This window comes from Limulus polyphemus, unplaced genomic scaffold (genome assembly GCF_000517525.1).
Source record: "Limulus polyphemus unplaced genomic scaffold, Limulus_polyphemus-2.1.2 Scaffold3169, whole genome shotgun sequence".
NCBI classification, from domain to species: domain Eukaryota; kingdom Metazoa; phylum Arthropoda; class Merostomata; order Xiphosura; family Limulidae; genus Limulus; species Limulus polyphemus.
The window spans coordinates 8,886-28,154 of record NW_013668779.1 but is presented as its reverse complement, the minus strand read 5'-3'; the positions used below and the strand labels follow the sequence as shown (position 1 = coordinate 28,154).

Below are 19,269 nucleotides of genomic sequence, written 5' to 3'. Positions count from 1 at the left end.
TTCATTTGATAAACACGTTTAGATTCAATGGTAATTTATAATCAGTCACAAGAACGTCGAATCTGAATCACTTGAAAAAAACACGGGGTGCTTAACTTTTTTCCAGGTGTATACTTGGCTCATCAACCACAGGTTTCAAAAAATGTCATATGTACTTTTACATAAGTGCATCATTTTCATTGAAATTGGGTCACATTTTGTTATGCTTAAAATGTTGACAACCACTGGCTACAGATTTCACTGGACCAATCACAAAGTGTCTTATTGATTGCTCTAGAAACCACGAGAAACACACATAACAATAAAAAATATTCATTGTGGTAAATGAAATAATTTGATCTAAGTAAGAGTTTTTTTTTCCTTCCCAATTTGTAAAAAATCCTTATGTAATAGAAAAAAATTTATATTATTTTCAAGATCTGCATAGCTGAATTATGGGAAATCCATTATTAAAACCAAAATAACTTTTAAGAAGTTTACATTCACAGGCCTATGTTATCATATAACTAGACAGCTGAGTTTGCATGAATGTGCAGGTTCTAAGATTTAAAAAGGTGACAATTTACAAATTTTTCCTACATTTTGACCTCCTTTTCACCCCCCACCCCCACCCCATTTATAGAATTATACTCTAATTCCACTGAAGCAGATAGTATTAAATTTTTAGTTAATAGAAAACATTTCAAATAGTCTTTGATGCCCAATTCATGTAGATACCTGGCAACTTTCTTTGGAAGTCAAATTATTATTTTAAACATGCATAGATAAACCAGGATATTGTATAAACTGTATATTTAGCTTTTCTGAAGTAACAGCTACCCAGTAAAGTTTCTAAAAACAAACAACTAGCTTGCAAATTCTCATCAAAAACATTTGAAAATGTGTTCTAAGATGTAATGAAAGAATATTTATAATCCAAATTTTTATCTAATTAGTGTTATATTGTGAAGTTAATTACAGCCAAACTTTAATTTGTAACTACGAGTTTCATGTTTATGAAGGAACAAAACATATTCCACAATTAAACTCAAAGTGAAAACCACTTGATTTAGACTAACTCTTGAGCAACAATGATATATAACTAGATGAAAGATTTAACTGTTCACTAAATGTGAGCAACAATGGCATCTAACTGAATTTGAGATTTAACTGTACACTTAACATGACATTAAACGAGATTAAAGATTGAACTGTAAACTAGATGTGAGTAACAATGAAATTTATCTGAATGAAAGATTTAACTTAATACTAAATGTGAAACATTGTTAAGAATGATCAAAGATTATACAACTCACAGTATATATGAAAACAAAGATACGCAAGTATACGTCACAAGTATGTACACTAACTCTTAGAAAGGTGTTTTATAATCAATTTCTTATATTACAGGTCATTGATAAAGGAATACAATATAAAAAGAAATAATTTGCAGGTTCAAATGATGGCACTCTTCAACTGTTCTATAAAATTGGCTATAAAAGGTTTTAGAACATTACTTATCAATATCTTAGGAAAATACGCTTTGACGTACCTGATGAGCTAACTGGAAAGTGTTGTACTTTTTAACTAGGTCTGACTCATGACTCAACATGAACTTCAAAAGATTGATTAATGCTAAGAATATAAAGAAAATATTTTTAATATGAATTATTTTTCTTAAGTCTTAACATTTTTATGTTTTTATGAACAAATGGTTATGAGAGAGTAAAATACAGAAATATAAGTATGCATTACAATATGAGAAATTATTTAACAAAGCAATAAAGTTAATTATTGTTCTAGATACTGATTCCCAAACAAAGTTATCATTCAAATATGTATTTAAAAAAAAAGATGCTGCAAATAAACTAAAAGTCTGAACCAATATGCATGATGTTGAATATGCTGAAAAATAAATTCAACATAAACACAAACCATTCCTATTTAATGAAGTATCACTTGACACTTTCTTCAACATAGTACCACATAGCCCTGAACATTTACTTCAAAGTCTAATGCTACATAACATTAAATATTCTGTGTTGTATCACACAACTTTGATACCTTTCTGTTAAACATAGGTCTATGCAGCTTTGATATCTATCCACTAAAGTAATTACTTTATTGTCTTGACACTCTACCATGCTACCTTGATAGTTTTCTGCTAGATGCATTACCTTTCTTCCCTGATAACTTTATGTTAGGTACATTACCTTTAAAAATTCCTACTTATCATAATACCACAGGTTTAACATTTTTGTGGTTGAGGTGGTGCTATATAGGCTTGAACATGTTTATTTTGAGAAGTTCCATGCAAGCTTAATAATTTTCTACTAGGCACAGTGTAATTCTACTGTTTTTGGTAGTTTCTTAATTAGTTACATGTCATGTGGCCTTGAAACTTTCCTGCTTGTAATAGTGTCATAGGAGTACTATATAAAGCTGATGCTTGTTTAAGATAAGTTGATAAGCTTTGACTGTATGCTCTATCAATACTGTATGAGCCTGCTAATGTTACGTAAGACAAGTGGTAAATTGAGACCATATGCTCCATCAATATTGTATGAGTCTGGTAATCTTATATAAAATGGTTGATAAGTCTAGTGTATTCTCTATCAATAAGTACAAGTCTCATAACGTTAGGAGACAAAGACAGTTGTTAAGACTAATTTGGGAACTTTAATTTTTTCAGAATATAGTATTAAAAAGCATGTTAAGGTTTACTTGTGTAGTTTCATTTTCTGGTATTTTTATCTTGCTTTTACAATAATTTGTTCCGATTGAAAGTTGTCCTTAAGGCCTTGAGAACATTTCTTATTGCTCTTACTAATCAATGTCAATCAATTCCACTCAAAATTGCTCAATTTCAGTGGGTTTCAGTATTAGGTTCCTGCAGCTTACCATGTGAAGTTCTGTCAGCTCTAACTGCAAAGTGAGTAGAGGAAAGCTGAAATACTTACCTTAAAATTATGAAAGTTAACATTTTCTTACACTGAAAAGTATTTCCGATAGATACATACCTCTTCTTACACAAAATCTATCTCGATCGTTGTCTGCCCTCTAAGCATTGCTAAAAGATTTTTTGGAATCAGTGCACCAGTCTTTATACCCCACCAGTTTTATGCCATTTCTGAACATGTACATATCATGTGACTATTCTCTACCAATAGTATTGCACCACCTATAACAGCACAGCTAGTTCTCTCTGCTATTCCCACTCAATCCTCACTTTCAAGAATTTGCAGGTACTAGAATAAAAACAGCAGTTTTAGTGGGGAGAAAGGGCAGGAATTGTGTGTTAGAGGAGGTAAGTACCTATCAGACATACATTTTCAGTATAAGAAAATGTTAACTTCCAAAATGAGCTTGCCTCTTCTCACACAAAATCTAGAATCCCACATTGTAAAAGTGGAGGGCACAAAAAATAAACCAAGTGGAAAGCAACCACCCAGAATGAACGGATGTGCTCAGGGGTGAAAATGAAGCACATCTGTGGGGTACCACACTACTTCTGGAACACGTATGCTCTTCACCCAGGAATGAGGAAAGGAACACAAAATGGGTAGAAAAAGGTAGTGCTTGCAAGCTGTAACAACATATAATACAAAAAACAACAACAAAAAACATGTGAACCATGTTATCGATACCCGACAACCCCAACCGTAAGTATACAGAATGGATCATCAAGCAAACAGAATTACGAAGAGGAAGTAAGCAACAGCTGTAACCTGACACAGTGGGAGCAAGAAGTATGACAAACCAAACCTGGGATTACAGGGTCTTGACATCACATCAACTCACCTGTAAGAACAGAGAAAGCTGTAACCAGTATTATGGTCAAAATCATAACTCACTCAACTGTAAATGCAGGGCAGAGACATCCTGTATCTGGAATTAATGAGAAGAGAGACATCTACTACACATAACTGTAAGAACAGGGCATTGTCATCTGGAATTATGATGAGGATCCCATGTAGGCTGGCCCCAATTATTTGATCACTGTTTTTTTTAGGGTGGTCTGCCCAGGCAGAAAACGTCTGGGGGAAGTGCCCATAGGAAACCAGATTTGTCCTATTCTCACTGAGTGGATAAACTAGCATGAATATAGTACCATGGAATTACATTCACGAGGAAGGCCCCGTGGTCTACCAGTGACTGAGAATTGAGAGTGGTAAAGACTCCCATGCTTCACTAGAAGAAAAATAGGAGGATAAAAAGGCAGTGGGGAGTCTGGAGGAACATCACACAGGGTAAAATGGGTGACTGAGTTTCCCTATTTTGAAAAGCAGACTGAACCCAATTAAAGAATCAAAGAATTGGCAGAAATCCCCTTCTGCTTTACTCATGAAGTCCATGAGTAGTGGTCCACCAGATATAGTGTTAATGATTTCTAATACACAGATATACATATACATCACCAGGAAAGCACCCAGTGGCTTTACAGAAATACCTCACCTTAACCATGAGTGTTATATAGTTACTTCATTTAGTGCAGGCTTGAGACAAAGCATACCTGACTAGACAACACTTGCCACAAGGTGGGATCCGTAAAGAAGATGCTAAGATTAGGGAAGCTGAAAAGAAAACATAGATGAAAGGAAGCAGTAAGACTTACCCCTGACAAAGGGACATGTTTAGAATGTCCATGGGAGGAAGACACAGCCATATCTAGTAGATAACAATGCAAAGGGCATTGGAACCAGGCCTACTACAGGTATATCAAACTGGTGTGAAGTGTACATGTTCAAAAAGTTACCACAAATCTTCTGGAAGAACTTGAAGCTAGAGGAAGAAAGGAAGGAAACAAAGCTCCCCCCACTTGAAAGATGTGGTGACTGGCAATTGGGGGAAGGTGCTTTAAAAAAAAAGAGACACAAAAGTGGCAACTGAATGAGTGTCCTCATCCTCAGAAACAATGTCACGTTGAAAAGAAGAAGAAAACGTTGGCCGAATGTAAGATTCTAGCTCCCTACGAATTAAGGCATGCACTTCCTCAGCAGATAAAGTTGACCCAATGTTCTGGGAAGTCGTGCCATGTCCATTGTTGCCTGTCATGGTAATAACATTATCTGCCACAGAAAACCTCGAATTTATATTAAAACACATAGAAATCGAGAACGAGAAAATTTCAAATGCAAATTCATGAAAACAATGATCGAGATAGCTTTTGAGTGAGAGGAGGTAAGTCCATTTCAGAATATATTCAATCTTTCTTAACCTGTGTATTCTGTTTTGTAATATATTTGTGTTCAAGTATGTCTGTACGTTTTGCGTGGGGAGTTTATGCTTTTTAATGCATATACAGTTTGCTGTAACCAGAAAATGCTGAACTACTAGTGAACAAATTAAAGAAAAAAATGTAAAATTAAATGTTATGAGAAAACAGGAAAAAAAAACCCCTCTAAGTCAGTAAAATGGTTAAAGTAAATAAGAACCACACACCTGTCCAAAGTTCTTTCCAATTATGCTGTAGTCGTACCCGACACTTTTTCTGGTAGCACAACAATCGATGAATGATTCCTAGACAGCGACTAGAAAGAAATGACTTTTTCAACACTTAGCTAGGATCAAAACAGCTCAACAAAAAAACACACCTTATTTTAAAATTGAGCATGAAATAAAATTATATACACAACAAATTGAATGCCAAATAAATTGCATGCTTACTAAGTTTTCATTTGTTATTTCTAAACTTGATCCAAAGTTGTGAAAATGAACTTCTAAATTTCTAACTACAATTTTTCTATAATCAAATATCATATTTTTGTTCACTTGGTAATATCATTTACATTTCTAGTGATTAGAATTTGACAAAACATTTAAAAATGTAGAACATGTTTTTTATCATTAACTCAGTCAATAGATGAGTCTGTGCTAGTATTTCAAATAAAATTTCATGTACACAATATAAAAGTCCCTGGTGGGCCAGTGGTAAGTTTACAGATTTACAGTGCTAAAATTTGGGGTTTTATTCCCTATTGTGGATAAAGCACAGTTAGCTAATTCCTTTGTGTAGCTTTGCACTAAAATTCAATAACATATGAAGTTGGCATATTAGAGCCCATGTAGAACACTAATGTAGGAAAACGAGACAAAATAAACACCTATAACAATCCTATAGAAAAGAAAGACAACCTGAGAGAACAAAACAGTATACAAGTCACTGTTAATCTTACTTTAATACTTTATAATCAAAGGATTAACTTACACAATAGTTATAAAGACAGATCCATATTCATTGTTATTACAAACATGTAATAACAATGAATATGGATCTGTCTTTGTAAACCTCTTCTCATTGGAGAGTAACTTTCACCAGATACTCATTGACAATCATATTATGCTATATACCTAAAAACATTTTCTCTTAATTGTTTTTATTTCATTATTTCTTGTCTTTTCAACAATATGAGAGGTGATTTAAAAAATATGAGTGTCACTGTGTAAAATTGTGCAGCTATTATCCAACTTTGCTATGAAAATGATAGCAGTTTTGCTTTATCAAAAGGTAATTGTAAAAAGAAATCTGATGTCCACTTCCTGAATGGTGAGAACTATAGATCTGCACCAGATACATTTTGAATATTGAATTACTTTGACAGTCATTAGAAATGAAATTGCAAGAATCAATAAATACTGTCCAGGAAAGAGAAATAAGAAGTCCAAACATTCCTAAATATATCCTTTAATTTTTAATTCGTCTCTGGTGAAATTTTGTTCCCCTACAACAAATAGTTTTAAATATATCAAGATATAATCATCTTAAATAAGGGGCTTTATTTATAATCACTCTGTATTATTCAACAACTGGCTAACTGGAGTTATTACAACATCACCCTCCTATATAGGGGATTTATTTATAATCACTCTGTATTATTCAACAACTGGCTAACTGGAGTTATTACAACATCACCCTCCTATATAGGGGATTTATTTATAATCACTCTGTATTATTCAACAACTGGCTAACTGGAGTTATTGCAACATCACCCTCCTATATAACATTAATTGTACTTACACTCTCTAGCCAGCTGATACAAGTTTAGGTGTGCAGTATTTAAGAATGAATATAGCAGTTTATATTGAAGGACAATTCCTATTAGTATCTCACACTTCATTAAACTATATTATCTGTCAGGGTTTCAAAAACTATGCCTACAGTTGTGAGCTGTGAATTGCTTTTCCTAAAACTCATATTCTATAAACCTGTTTTATACATCACACAATAAAAATTGTGTGTGTATGTGTGTGTGTGTGTATATATATATATATTCTTAGTTGGTGTGTATTTCTTTAAATATTTGTTTGTTTTGGATATTATTGTAAAGTTATATAAGGGCTTTCTTTGCTATCCATCCTTAATTTTGTAGGAGTACAGGGAAGGCCGCTAGTTAACAGCACCTATGGTCAACTCTTAGGTTACTCTAATTTGATAATGGGATATGTCAATCACCTTTATAATGCACCTACAAACTAAAAGTACAGAGCATGACGGTAACAGTACATAAACCAAGGTCCCTCTGATTCAAAGTCTGCCATACTAACCATTAGCTTACATCTAGCCATTTTTCTAAAAGAAAGTATTAAACAGTCTGGGAATTTAAAGTGTGTATATGTATGTAAAAAATAAAGACCCTACATAAAGTTCCAATGGGTGGAATTTCCTATCTTTAGATTTATTGGTCTCAGAAGATCAACTGATTCTTAAAAACAGAAGTATTCCGTAATCCATAGTAAGAACTGCATTTATATATATATATGTACAACTGTTTAGGTTGACTAAAGTAATTAAAATTACAAATAAGCTTAGCTTGAGTCATGTGGGCTCTTCAGCAAATTTTACAGCACTTTCAAAACAAACCAAATAAACAAAAAGATCTATTTAAAATATATTTGCTATGATATTATTTTAATTTATATACTGAAATATAATAGCATAGTATTATTAAAATTATATAGCTTCTTATGGTTAAGTTATGACAATAAGTGTAATGCTTTTACATGGCATTATCACACACGTTGAATTTGAATACATGGTAGTATAAAATTAAGCTATACAGACCATGCTGTGCACAGTACCAAGTATTTGTAATAAGTGGTTTAACTATAGAAAATTTAATTTTGACACACCATTTTTGGAGTTGGAATTTAAAACATGCAACTCCACTGATCAAGATAATTCTTTAGCCAACTATCAGTCACAGTGTTTTGAATGTCTTAAGCATTACTTTATATTTCAGTGGTTATCAAGAGTAGAATCTAACAGAAGTTAATATTGTTAATAGTCAGTGAAATGAAAACTTATAGTACTTGAAATGAGTTAATTTAGTTGGCTAAAGCAAATTTGAATCACAGCAGCTCTCAGATTTATGCTTGTTCAGATTATTTTCTTTAAGTATATGGTATGAAGTCACAAAATTTGTGTTTGATCAAGAGTACGTTATATAGTAATGACACACGTATTGTAGCATAACACAGATTTCTACAAGATAAAGATGAATATAATATTATTTCTGAGCCAGAATGAGGTTTCAAAGCAAACATGGTTAACTCTAGGAAGTATAGGAGGGGTCTCTTGGACCCAATCACCAGTTTCTTCTTTGACAATCATCTATTTCTTTAATTAACATTAACCTCAATTAACTTTCCTTACACAACACCCAATCATGCTGAATTCTGGGAAAATTAACCACCCTGCATTCAGTATTCTTCATTTACAAAATTGAAACTAATGTTACCTATGTATCCTAGGACTAAAACTTATCTTTTATTTGCCCTGTTTCTCCTGATTGTGACTAAATAATTTGTTCATCAAAATACTGGAGATGGACAGTACCATGTGAATTTTTCAATCCCTTTTTTCTCAAACAGTTGGGCGAGTATCACATCTCTTTTAACTTTATTAATTTTGTTGAATTCTTATTTATCTAACCTGTTTAATTCAAATATATTTTTCACTCTCAAAAAATTTTTGGTTGATAATTATTTTTTCTCATTCTAGTTTTTACTCAATAAATTTTTTGGACTTCAGTGTTGTAAGCCTGTAACTTAGCACTGACCCACCAGGGGTCAAGCCAGTAGATAAATAAAAGAATGAATGATTAAATAATATCAAAAGGAACTTCATATCATTTATGTTAGAAATATAATTTTTCTTAATTAATACAAAAGTTCCATTTCTGATTGATAATCCATAATTATCATGTGACAAAAGAATAAAAAAGTCTCAGAAAGATATAAGCACTTCATGTATACTGTAAACAGCTCCATAGAATTAAAGATTGCAAATACTAAAGGTTGGATATAGAGCAAATTTAGCCTTCAGTTCTGAAAGTAATAAACTATAATAAACATTGCCTAATGTCTGAAGACTGCAAAGGAGTGTTCACTGCCTATCACAATGACACAAGGATGAGTGTCTAAACCTTACAGCCTTTGTTTCTACCACCAGATGTTTTACATGATATTCTTGGTTATGAACTGCTTCTCTGGAGTGTAATTTCCATTGCAGGACGATTCTATGCAATTTACTGAGATCATTGTTGTCTTCCTTCTATTCCTGTAATTTTCAAAGTTTATCAATCTTGTGCAGAAAATGACTTTCAATTGTCCATTTGAATGATGCAAAGACACAGAAATCTATGGAAGAAGTCTGTGAATAGTGTAGTAAAAATTCCCATTTGTTTTTGCAATTTGCAGAGACATTGACATATAGAATGGACATGTGGATGGATGCTTTATCGAATAAAGACATACCCAACTGGCTTCCATTCAATACAGAAGTCACAATTCCTCATAGTATAGTGGTTACTGAATGTAAGCTTGATAGTATGCAGAGTTCAACCTGACGTTTTTTTTTTACCTTCCAGGTGTTTAACTTACCAATAAAGCTATAACCTATACCATTATAAATCCCTTGGAAAAACTTTCACATCATGTTCAATATCATGAAATATTGTATCACTGGCTGTACAAATATATACCCAGACTTTTGCAAATCTTTATTTCAATATACACTTTGTTCAAAGATATGACGTACTTCCATCTGGCACAGACCACATATAATACAAAATTTTGATGAGCTTCTAGTAAGGTTCCTACTGTAGTTGAAATAAATTGTTGTGTCTTTAGATTACTTCTGATGGTTAACTATTTAACCTTCATCCTACTGTTAGGTCAAAGTGTGCATGATATGACTTTTCAATTAAACAACTGTATATCATTATATATGAATAAACTTGGCACCAAAATGTAGATAATAAATTAACATTTAACCCTATCCTTATAAGTTCAGTTAATTCAACCGAGTTTGTGATCCCAAATGGACCTTTAGAGTTTCTTTACTATAACTTTTAATATGTTTTGTTTATCTTCACAAAATATTGCAAGCTTTCAGAAAACATTACAAGTCTTTTGTTGAAGAAAAAAAAAAAAAATCAGAATTTTCAATGAATTATTTTTACTAAATATTTCTCCATGAATATATGGAGTCAAAGTTTAGGCTGCTCCATGGGCAAAGTGATTTTCATATTAAGATTAAAAATAACTGTGTTCATCTGAAAATTGTCAAATTTCATTTATGTAATCTCTAAAATCTCCTAAACAATATCAAACGTTTTTTTCCCCAGTATGAAGATAGTAAGTGAATAGATCAACAAAGTTGCAGGTTTAAAGATGGCTGACTAGAGCAAACTCAACATCAAGTTTGATGATGACTTGTGCTAGAGTAAACCAAATATTTAGTTTTAAAAATGCTCCGAAGCTCAATGAACTTGTAGAAAGTGTACTGACTGTTAGAAGCATGATGATAGATTAGAGGTTTATTGGCCAAAAAAATAAGCAATTGATGAGAGTTACTTATACAATGTCACTGGTTTTGTTAACAAAAGTTTAATGGGTTGTAATAAAAAGCTTTGTGTTATGCTCAGCTACATCTTTTAGAATAAAATTTGTGGTATAGACTGGAGTTCATAGAATTTTTATTTTAATAATTGACTGAAACATTTTTGTCACTATTTCTTATAATCTTACTATTCACAGGAAGAAAGATTAAACTACATTAATACAGAGGGTTAAGTATGTTATATTAAGACAACTTTGAATATTCATATCATCAACTCACATGACAACTACAGCCAAGATAAATTAAAGGTGGAATGTCATGTATTTTGCTTGGCATTTTGCTGGTAATGTAATGACATTAAGAACTGAATTACTTTGGGAAGTGTATGTAATAATATTTTCTAATACAAAATATTCATACACTCAGGTGGCAAAGATATATTTAGATTGGGAATTTAGAAATTCCAGCATGGGGATATCTCTTGTACTTAATGGCATTGGAAACAAAGAAATATGGATTAACTAGAAGCAAAAGGATCATCATGAAGAGACCTTCAACAAGTCACACCCAAGCTGTGGTAAATAATGTGATGTTTCTATATATTGTGACAGGGAAAAAAATTTAATTACTAAATCATTTTACAATGGAATGTTATAAGTACTTGCTAATTTTGTAAATGGTATTTTGATTAAATGACTTTAAATAGGAAAGAAAAGTTTGTGACAAGAATAATTGTAGTCTTGTTTTTCTGTCAGGCGTTTTTAGTACATGGACTGGGTACAATGTGTGGGTAGAATTGCGCAGGTGTTTTCTACTTTTGCAGCTTCCAAAAGTTCTTGTGCACTTACAGATTAAAAATAATCTATTTTAGGAACACTGCTTAAGCAAAAATTCTTTACATTCAAGGACCTTATTTGTTTAGAAACAATCCAAGTTTCTAATCTAGTCATGCTCTATCTGGCAACTGTGCATCTTGACAATAGCCCTGCAGTATAGTATGAATACTCATTTCATTCTCCAGCTGCTTGAGGTATGCATTATTTTGTGTACTGTTTCTAGGACCATGTTATTGACTTTTGCTACTTATTCACGTGTTTTTGAATTCTGACATACTACTATACACCACACTGTAATCACTTTACCTCACTGGTTAGAGCACACCCTATCGATTAATAGTGTAAGAAGACTTCCTATTAGGTCTGCACTAAAACTTGGAGATATTAAATTTTATTATATTAATTTAAATACTAATGTGTTAAAATGGACAAAAACACAAATGATAAGCCTTATAACTCTCCAAGGCTTAACTTTCTGCTCTGACCCATATTAACTTACAAAACAAGCTGTTATGAATTATTTATGAAGGTTTACTAGTATTACAATTATAGCTAAAATAAAACTTTAATATGTCACTCAGTTTCATATTAGATTGTTTGTGTTTCGTATACTGTGGTAGTCATCCCAATTTTGAAATGATAGACAGCTATTCATCAGTACCTACTATCAACAATTGGATTAGTCTAATTTAATAATGAGGATTTAGCTTTCATTCTTATAACACACCAACCACCCTAAAGTGTAGAGCACAATTTTTTTTTTCTGCAATGGCGCACTTAACAGCAGGTCATGCGCAAACCATTTTGATATTAAATATAGCTTATCTTTATCTCAATAGGTTTGCTATTTGTAACCATAATATATTAAAGTTGGTATACCCCTGAAAGTATTTAGCTATCTTCACAAAATTTTGCAAGCCTTCAGTAAATATTAAAGGTATTTTGTAGACAAATAATCAAAATTTTTAGTGAAGTATTTTTATTACAATTTTGTCCATAATTATATGAAGTCAGTGTTGACTGCTCTGAGTGCAGTGATTTTCATGTTAAAATTAAAAATGCTTTTCTTCATCTGAAAATTTACAAATTCCATTTGAGAAATCCTCAATACTCCCTAAATAAATAATATCTGTTTTTTTTCAGTAAAAAGTTTCTAATTTTTAGATTTTAGTTACTGTTATAATAACAACTGAAGAATACACATGAAAAACAAGAAACATAATATTTACCTAACTTCTTTTTTTTGCTGTTGACTGTCAGTGAAATTTAACCTTTCATTTTTGTACTAATGGTACTACTACACTAAATATTTTTTTATTTAATTAAATAATGCAGCCAAGAACCACAATAATAACAAATTACAAGCAGACAATGTCCTATAACTATCATAACATTTCTATCTTTTTAACTATGCAATAAGAGCTATTAAAAATTCAGCTAAACTAATCAATGTGTTCCACCTGGGAAAAAAGTTTGAATTGAAACAAAACAGAAAATTCTCTGTACATAAAACAACATAATATAATACATCATTTAGAGAAAATGAAAATCTAGACAGTAAACATCACAGTTCTCACACTAGGGGAGATTGAGGATTCTTTTAAAGATTTTTCTAAAAAATTAAGAACTTAAATATATTAAAATTTTATTTATTAACCACAATTTGATGCCAAGTTTTTTCATATACATTGTTAATAAGGTAGTTTAGTTAATTTTGAATGTAACTCTGTAAAATGTTGTGACATGTGCACTTTGTTCATTACAAAACAAAATTATCAAAAATTTCGCCCTTTGTTTCTCTCAGTCAGGCACTGTTAACTAAATTGCTGAACTCCACAAATTCTCTGTCATTTTTATTTAGTAGTTCTACTACTGATTGGATGTTTCAAAACATCCCTTTCACAGGGAAATAAGCTGATTGGAGAAGTGATCGAATCATTGTTAGAATTCTTTATTACTGCTGTTTCTAGCTGACATGACAGGGTACTTATGATACTAAGTATAAAGAGTAGTTTCAATATCTTAACGGAAAAGCAATGTATTTTGGAAATTATTATTATATTTTTGGTGTTTTGATTATCTTGTACTCACCACAGTTAACGCATGTTTATAGAAGTTGAAGAAAATGTAGTATCAGTACTACTGATTTATTCTTTCCAATTATTCAGTAAGATACTAAAAAGGAATATTAATCTCAATCAATCATTTGATTCACTACTTGTCACTCAAACCACTTTTTGGAAATTCCACCCTTCATTACTAACTCTGGAAAGAAACAAATTGATAACAAAACAAGGCTTTTTACAGTGGTGAAATATATATTATTTGTATGGTAATTTGGTTGTTTAAGTTTACTTGTGAAAGGTGGAATTCCTTGAAACTGATCTAGAGCTGTGACATGTGTTAGATTGAGCTTCATATATCTTTTTTTAGATACTTTAAACAAATTGCTTGCTGAATAATCCAGAAGAATAAATTAGTATCATCACTAGTATGTTTTCTTCAAAACCTATATTAACATAGGTTCACTGTGGTGAATAAAAGGCAACAAAAATACCAAGCATATAATACACAGATCACCATTATAAGAAACTTAATTTTGTTTTTCCATTTGCCCTTGTCCAGGGTTGTTGATGAGAAGCAGACTAACTCAGTGACTAAGGGTGAATCTAATAATACATGGGGCTTCATATTTAGTATTAGTATTTTTGGTGAAGGATAAAAGCAGTCAACAAGTCAAGACAAAACAAGCAGTGACAGCTATCTGTGCTGTGTCAACAATAAAGATCAAACCCAGAAATTTAGCCCTATAAGCCCTCGTGCTTAATGCTGAGACTACTTTTAGATAGTTTTCAGCTTCAAAGAGCTTACATATAAAAAAACTAAGCTTTAACTGAATCTTTAGATTGTTGTTTTTTAGCTCATGGAGCCAAACTATGACCAGAATACTTCATATCTGATATAAAATTTCACTTTAACCTTTGAAATGTAGTTTTTTAGCTCATGGAGCCAAACTATGACCAGAATACTTCATATCTGATATAAAATTTCACTTTAACCTTGAAATGTAGTTTCCCAGCTCATGGAGCCCAGTCATGACCAGAATACTTCATATTTGGTATAAAACTTCACTTTAACCTTGAGATGTGGTTTCTTAACTTTTATCACATAAAAATAAGAAACATCTGTAAAAAGTTTTCTTTACTGTTTCAACTACGTAAGCATCTTGTGGAAACATGTAAATCTTAGTAAGGCACTAAACTAAAAATTCAAATAAATATGTATATCTAATGCATAATTGAATTTTAAGATCTGAATTCCATGATGTAACAAGTAATATTACAATGATTCTACCAGTTGTTCAAACTCACTTAAAAAGTTCCAAAAGTAGTGTTTTTCTCATGTGGCTGAAGATGAACTCAACCATTAGGTCAAGGATGGCACAAGCAAGAGGACGTGATGGAGAACGTCTCTCTGATGACACTTTACGGTGTCTCATGGGCTGAAAATATTAACATACAATGAACTGCCTACATAAAAATATCAGTCAAAATTATAGTGCTATCTACAAATGTAAAATTCTTTATTTTAAAAATTTAAATTTCTAGTTGAAACTTGTAAAAATTCAAATGAAAAACAATATAAACAACACAGTACCAGACAAAAAATTAAGACAAGTTTTGCTTTAAAAATCTGCAAAAATGGAAATCACTGTTAGCAAAACATGAATGGTCTCTTTCACATGTTTTTTAATTAAAATAAACACAACATTTCTCTTCCTACCAATTTTCACAATGTAAGTGTTTGTCAATTAACAAGCACATTAAATATGGACTGAGTGAGCTTGATCTGTTGATTTATTCATTTTTCACATGCTTATTTAAATAAAATGTATTAGCACTAGTATCAACTAAGTTACCTGCAGTGAAGGAGCAGTATCATGTAAAAATCTCTGAAACTCTGCAAATTTCAGCAAGGCTAAAACTGATTTAAAAAGTGAAAAAAAAGACATAATTGATTGGTTTAAATATTTTTACAAAAATGTGTAATATTGAAAACTAATTGAAAATATATTTTAACATACTTTGCAAGATGTGTGACTTTTTGGTGTGTATATTGTACAACTTGTTGCCTTAACACAAACAATGATGATTAAACCCTGGGTGGTACTTTCAGGACACACCCCATTAATCACCAATGTAAGCCTCGGTAAGTTTTTAATAGTTTAATATAAGATTCACTTTTGTACAATTTCTCTTTTAAATGTAGCATCACTGGGTGTGTACACTAAAATATCTTTGAATTTCTGGGTTAGTGCAGATAGTTTTTTGGTGTAAAATCTTATTAACAAGTATATAATAAAATTAAAAAATACATGTATATGTTATGTCATTCTTTAGCTGTAGACATCACTACTTACACATTTCTTTCAAGAGAAAGCGTCATTGTCGAAAGTCAATTGGCTACTAAATTATAATCTGAAATTTCTATATAGATTAATCAATGACAAGAATAACAAGATACGACAGGAGCTTGCACTTTTGCATTTCCTAAGCAGCAAAGCCTAAAACAAAGAAAATAAACATAATATATCATAACTGGTGTTAGTAGAACTAGCAAAATGTGTGTCTACTTCATTTCTAGAAGGATCTATTAATTAATGTGCATAAGGAGTATATACAAATCAAGTAGGTCAGGCCTCAACAAATATTTTTAGGAGCCAGGTCTGCCTAACCTAACTTCACTATTGTTTGTACTGGGAAATGGGGGCTACATATATTTATTTACTTTCACAGCAACGAGTGCATGCTAATCATCATGATATCAACAACCACTTGATAGTATTGCCTGAACTAACTGTTTTTGACCCCATCCGAGTCTAAACATGCACACTGATTGTTTGAATTAAAAGAAAGAAGAAAAACAAAATGGCATGAAATTAGTAATATGTTGTGCAACCACAGCACTTCACTCCTGAAAAAACTTGAAAAAGGGTTGAATCCACCATTAAAATCCTAGAAACAAAGTTCGAGTTAGGACTCAAAGAACGTGAAAATAGTTCCGGATTTCAAAGAGTCCTGAACTGTTCTAGAATCGAGTTCCATTTAGCACAGCCCTATGCAAGAATAAAATGAAAAAACAACTACGCACCAATATGAAATTTTTAGTCACCATGGTGACCTGGTGCCCAGGATTTGTCAAGGCCTGAACTAGGTAATATGAAAATAACCTAAATAAATTCTTAAAGGTAGCTGCTACTTACCACTCTGTGCAGTTGAACTTTAAAAACCATGTTAATATCATGCATGATAGAATTAGCATATTGATCCTGGTTAAGAAGAAAAAGAGAACATAAATTACAAGTCGTTCAAAACAGCAGCACAAGTAGTTAAAGAAAATCCCATGTTGTACAAATTCAATTTTTATAATGTCAAATAACCAAAACACTTTGTAAAGAAAATATATGTAAATTTTAAAACACAGATTTAAGAAATAAATTATGAAGCAAAATAGCTTCTAAATAATAGCCTGTTCAGCTGAGAAACAGTTCATATCAACTGTACATCAGATGGAGCACAACAAACAGTATGTGTTCATTTTTATGTTGCTTAACAAATTTTATGGGCCTGACAAATATAATTCCACCACATCAAATTTTACATTTTTAGGATTAAAATGAATTTCAAACAGGTACTAACCTATGAAATAATAAATGTTGATCATACATCAACAAAAATACTTCTCTTCTCTCCCACCTTCTATATGACTTATTATGCAAGCATCAGAGGATCTTACATAAGCTCTGTTTTCCTACCACAATTTAAATTTTATTGAAAGTTGTAGCTGTGATGAAAATTCAGTTGTGGGTATGCTGGAGAGAAGTTATTTCAGATAAAGTACCAGTTTGAAACTTATTTCACCTTAAAAATGTAAAATTAAAATCAGGAATACTTACCTCTCAAATACTGAAAGACAGAATACCTAACCATTAAAGAAGGCGAGAACTAATCAACATGAAAAGAAAAAAAATTAAACTACAGGGCAGTATGATGATAATCTAGACTAAAAAAAAAGTACACAGCCAATCAAAGTCAGAATACAATTAGCAGAACTGCATTCAGGGGAAAATGAGTGGAATGGACCAGTATTATAAAATGATTGTATCTAATAGACACGCTCAGAAAGAAGACATTCTTCTCAGCATAACTTTTCCTGTAAACAACATCAAACACTCAGATGTTATACAAAAATAAGAATGATGATAGATAACTACAATATTTAATGATACAACCACTTCAACCACTCTAGTTTGAGACATCATTTATGAATGAATCTAATAGATTAGTGTAACAAACCAAGGCAAATGTGAAATTTATTTAAATTTATTTGTCTGATCTTTGGAAACTGTCAGTCGAAAGTTTTATTTCACATACCCAGAAACAGTATTATCTCTTTCACTATGGGCTCAGTCCCAAAAACCGACATTGTAACCATTCTGTGTTTGTTACAATTTTCAAACTATAACTTTTAAAACAGGAAGCATGTCTTTATGAAATTTTGCAGATTACCAGTAAACATTACAAGGCTTTAGTACACAAAATATCAAACTTTTAATATTTTTTAAGTAATGATTTGCTCATGCATTTTTTCTTTTGAAATGTTTACTATCCAACATGCAAAGTAATTTTGATTTTAAGATTAAAAATATTTTTATGCATCAGAAAATTGTCAAATTACACATGTAAAATCTTTGTAACCTTCTAATAATTTCCAGATAATTATCTAAAGTTTTTGTTAGAAAAAGCTTTATATTTTATGTTATTTTCACTATTGTATCTCTGAACGGGTTTGGTTGATTTGACCAACCTCATAACCAATATAAAAAATAAGGAAATAGATATAAGTTATGCTTTTTTCATTCTGAAATGACTATAAATTATAACAAGAAACTATAAATGTTTAGTCTCATAACATTATACATATATATATATATATTTTTTTTATTTCATTGGTCTTTCAGCCATGCCAGATTAGTATTACAGAAGTTGCAGTGATGCACAAGTGCAGTCATGTTACCATATCCAATAGTATAAAACTGTCCATTACAAAGTAGTCAGTCTTCGGTTTGTGCTAGAGAACCAGTATTTTGTAAAATACATTACATATGCATATATATTACTGCTATTTACAAATAAGTTTTTAAATTTCAGTTATTTTTCTTAAAACATAAAAGTAAATAAAGATATATAGAAAACATCAATTTTTGTCTTTTCAAGTCTTATGATAGATCTCTATGAAAAAAAGAAAAAATTACCTCAGCAATACAAATGAGAATGGTAAAACACAGTTTAGCAGTCTGAATGTTTGCTTCAGCTGAAAAAAAATATATGAGCATTAATCATGAATTTATATAATTTCCATCCAAGGGATGGGTAATCCAGCTAGCATCTATATAAATATATAACTATGTATATAAATATATATGGTAGCTTCAACTACAATAGATGTAGAATCAATAAACAGAGAGGTAACTACACTGTTAATATGTACATATATGGTGGCTCCAGCTACTATAAACATAAAACCAGTAAATAGACAGGTAACTGCTTT

General features: G+C 31.4%; 1 protein-coding gene across 1 annotated transcript in view; it reads right to left on the bottom strand.

Annotated features, from left to right (window-relative positions):
* The window catches only part of LOC106468800 (UPF0668 protein C10orf76 homolog), a gene marked incomplete at its 5' end in the record, with an annotated part of 40,588 nt that overhangs the window by 13,530 nt on the left and 7,789 nt on the right, over positions 1–19,269 (bottom strand). The window contains 5 exons of the mRNA XM_013929238.2: positions 1,532–1,614; positions 5,422–5,510; positions 15,030–15,160; positions 16,922–16,987; positions 18,974–19,032. Of these exons, the coding sequence (XP_013784692.2) occupies positions 1,532–1,614; positions 5,422–5,510; positions 15,030–15,160; positions 16,922–16,987; positions 18,974–19,032 (428 nt within the window). The remainder of the gene's footprint in view (positions 1–1,531; positions 1,615–5,421; positions 5,511–15,029; positions 15,161–16,921; positions 16,988–18,973; positions 19,033–19,269) is intronic.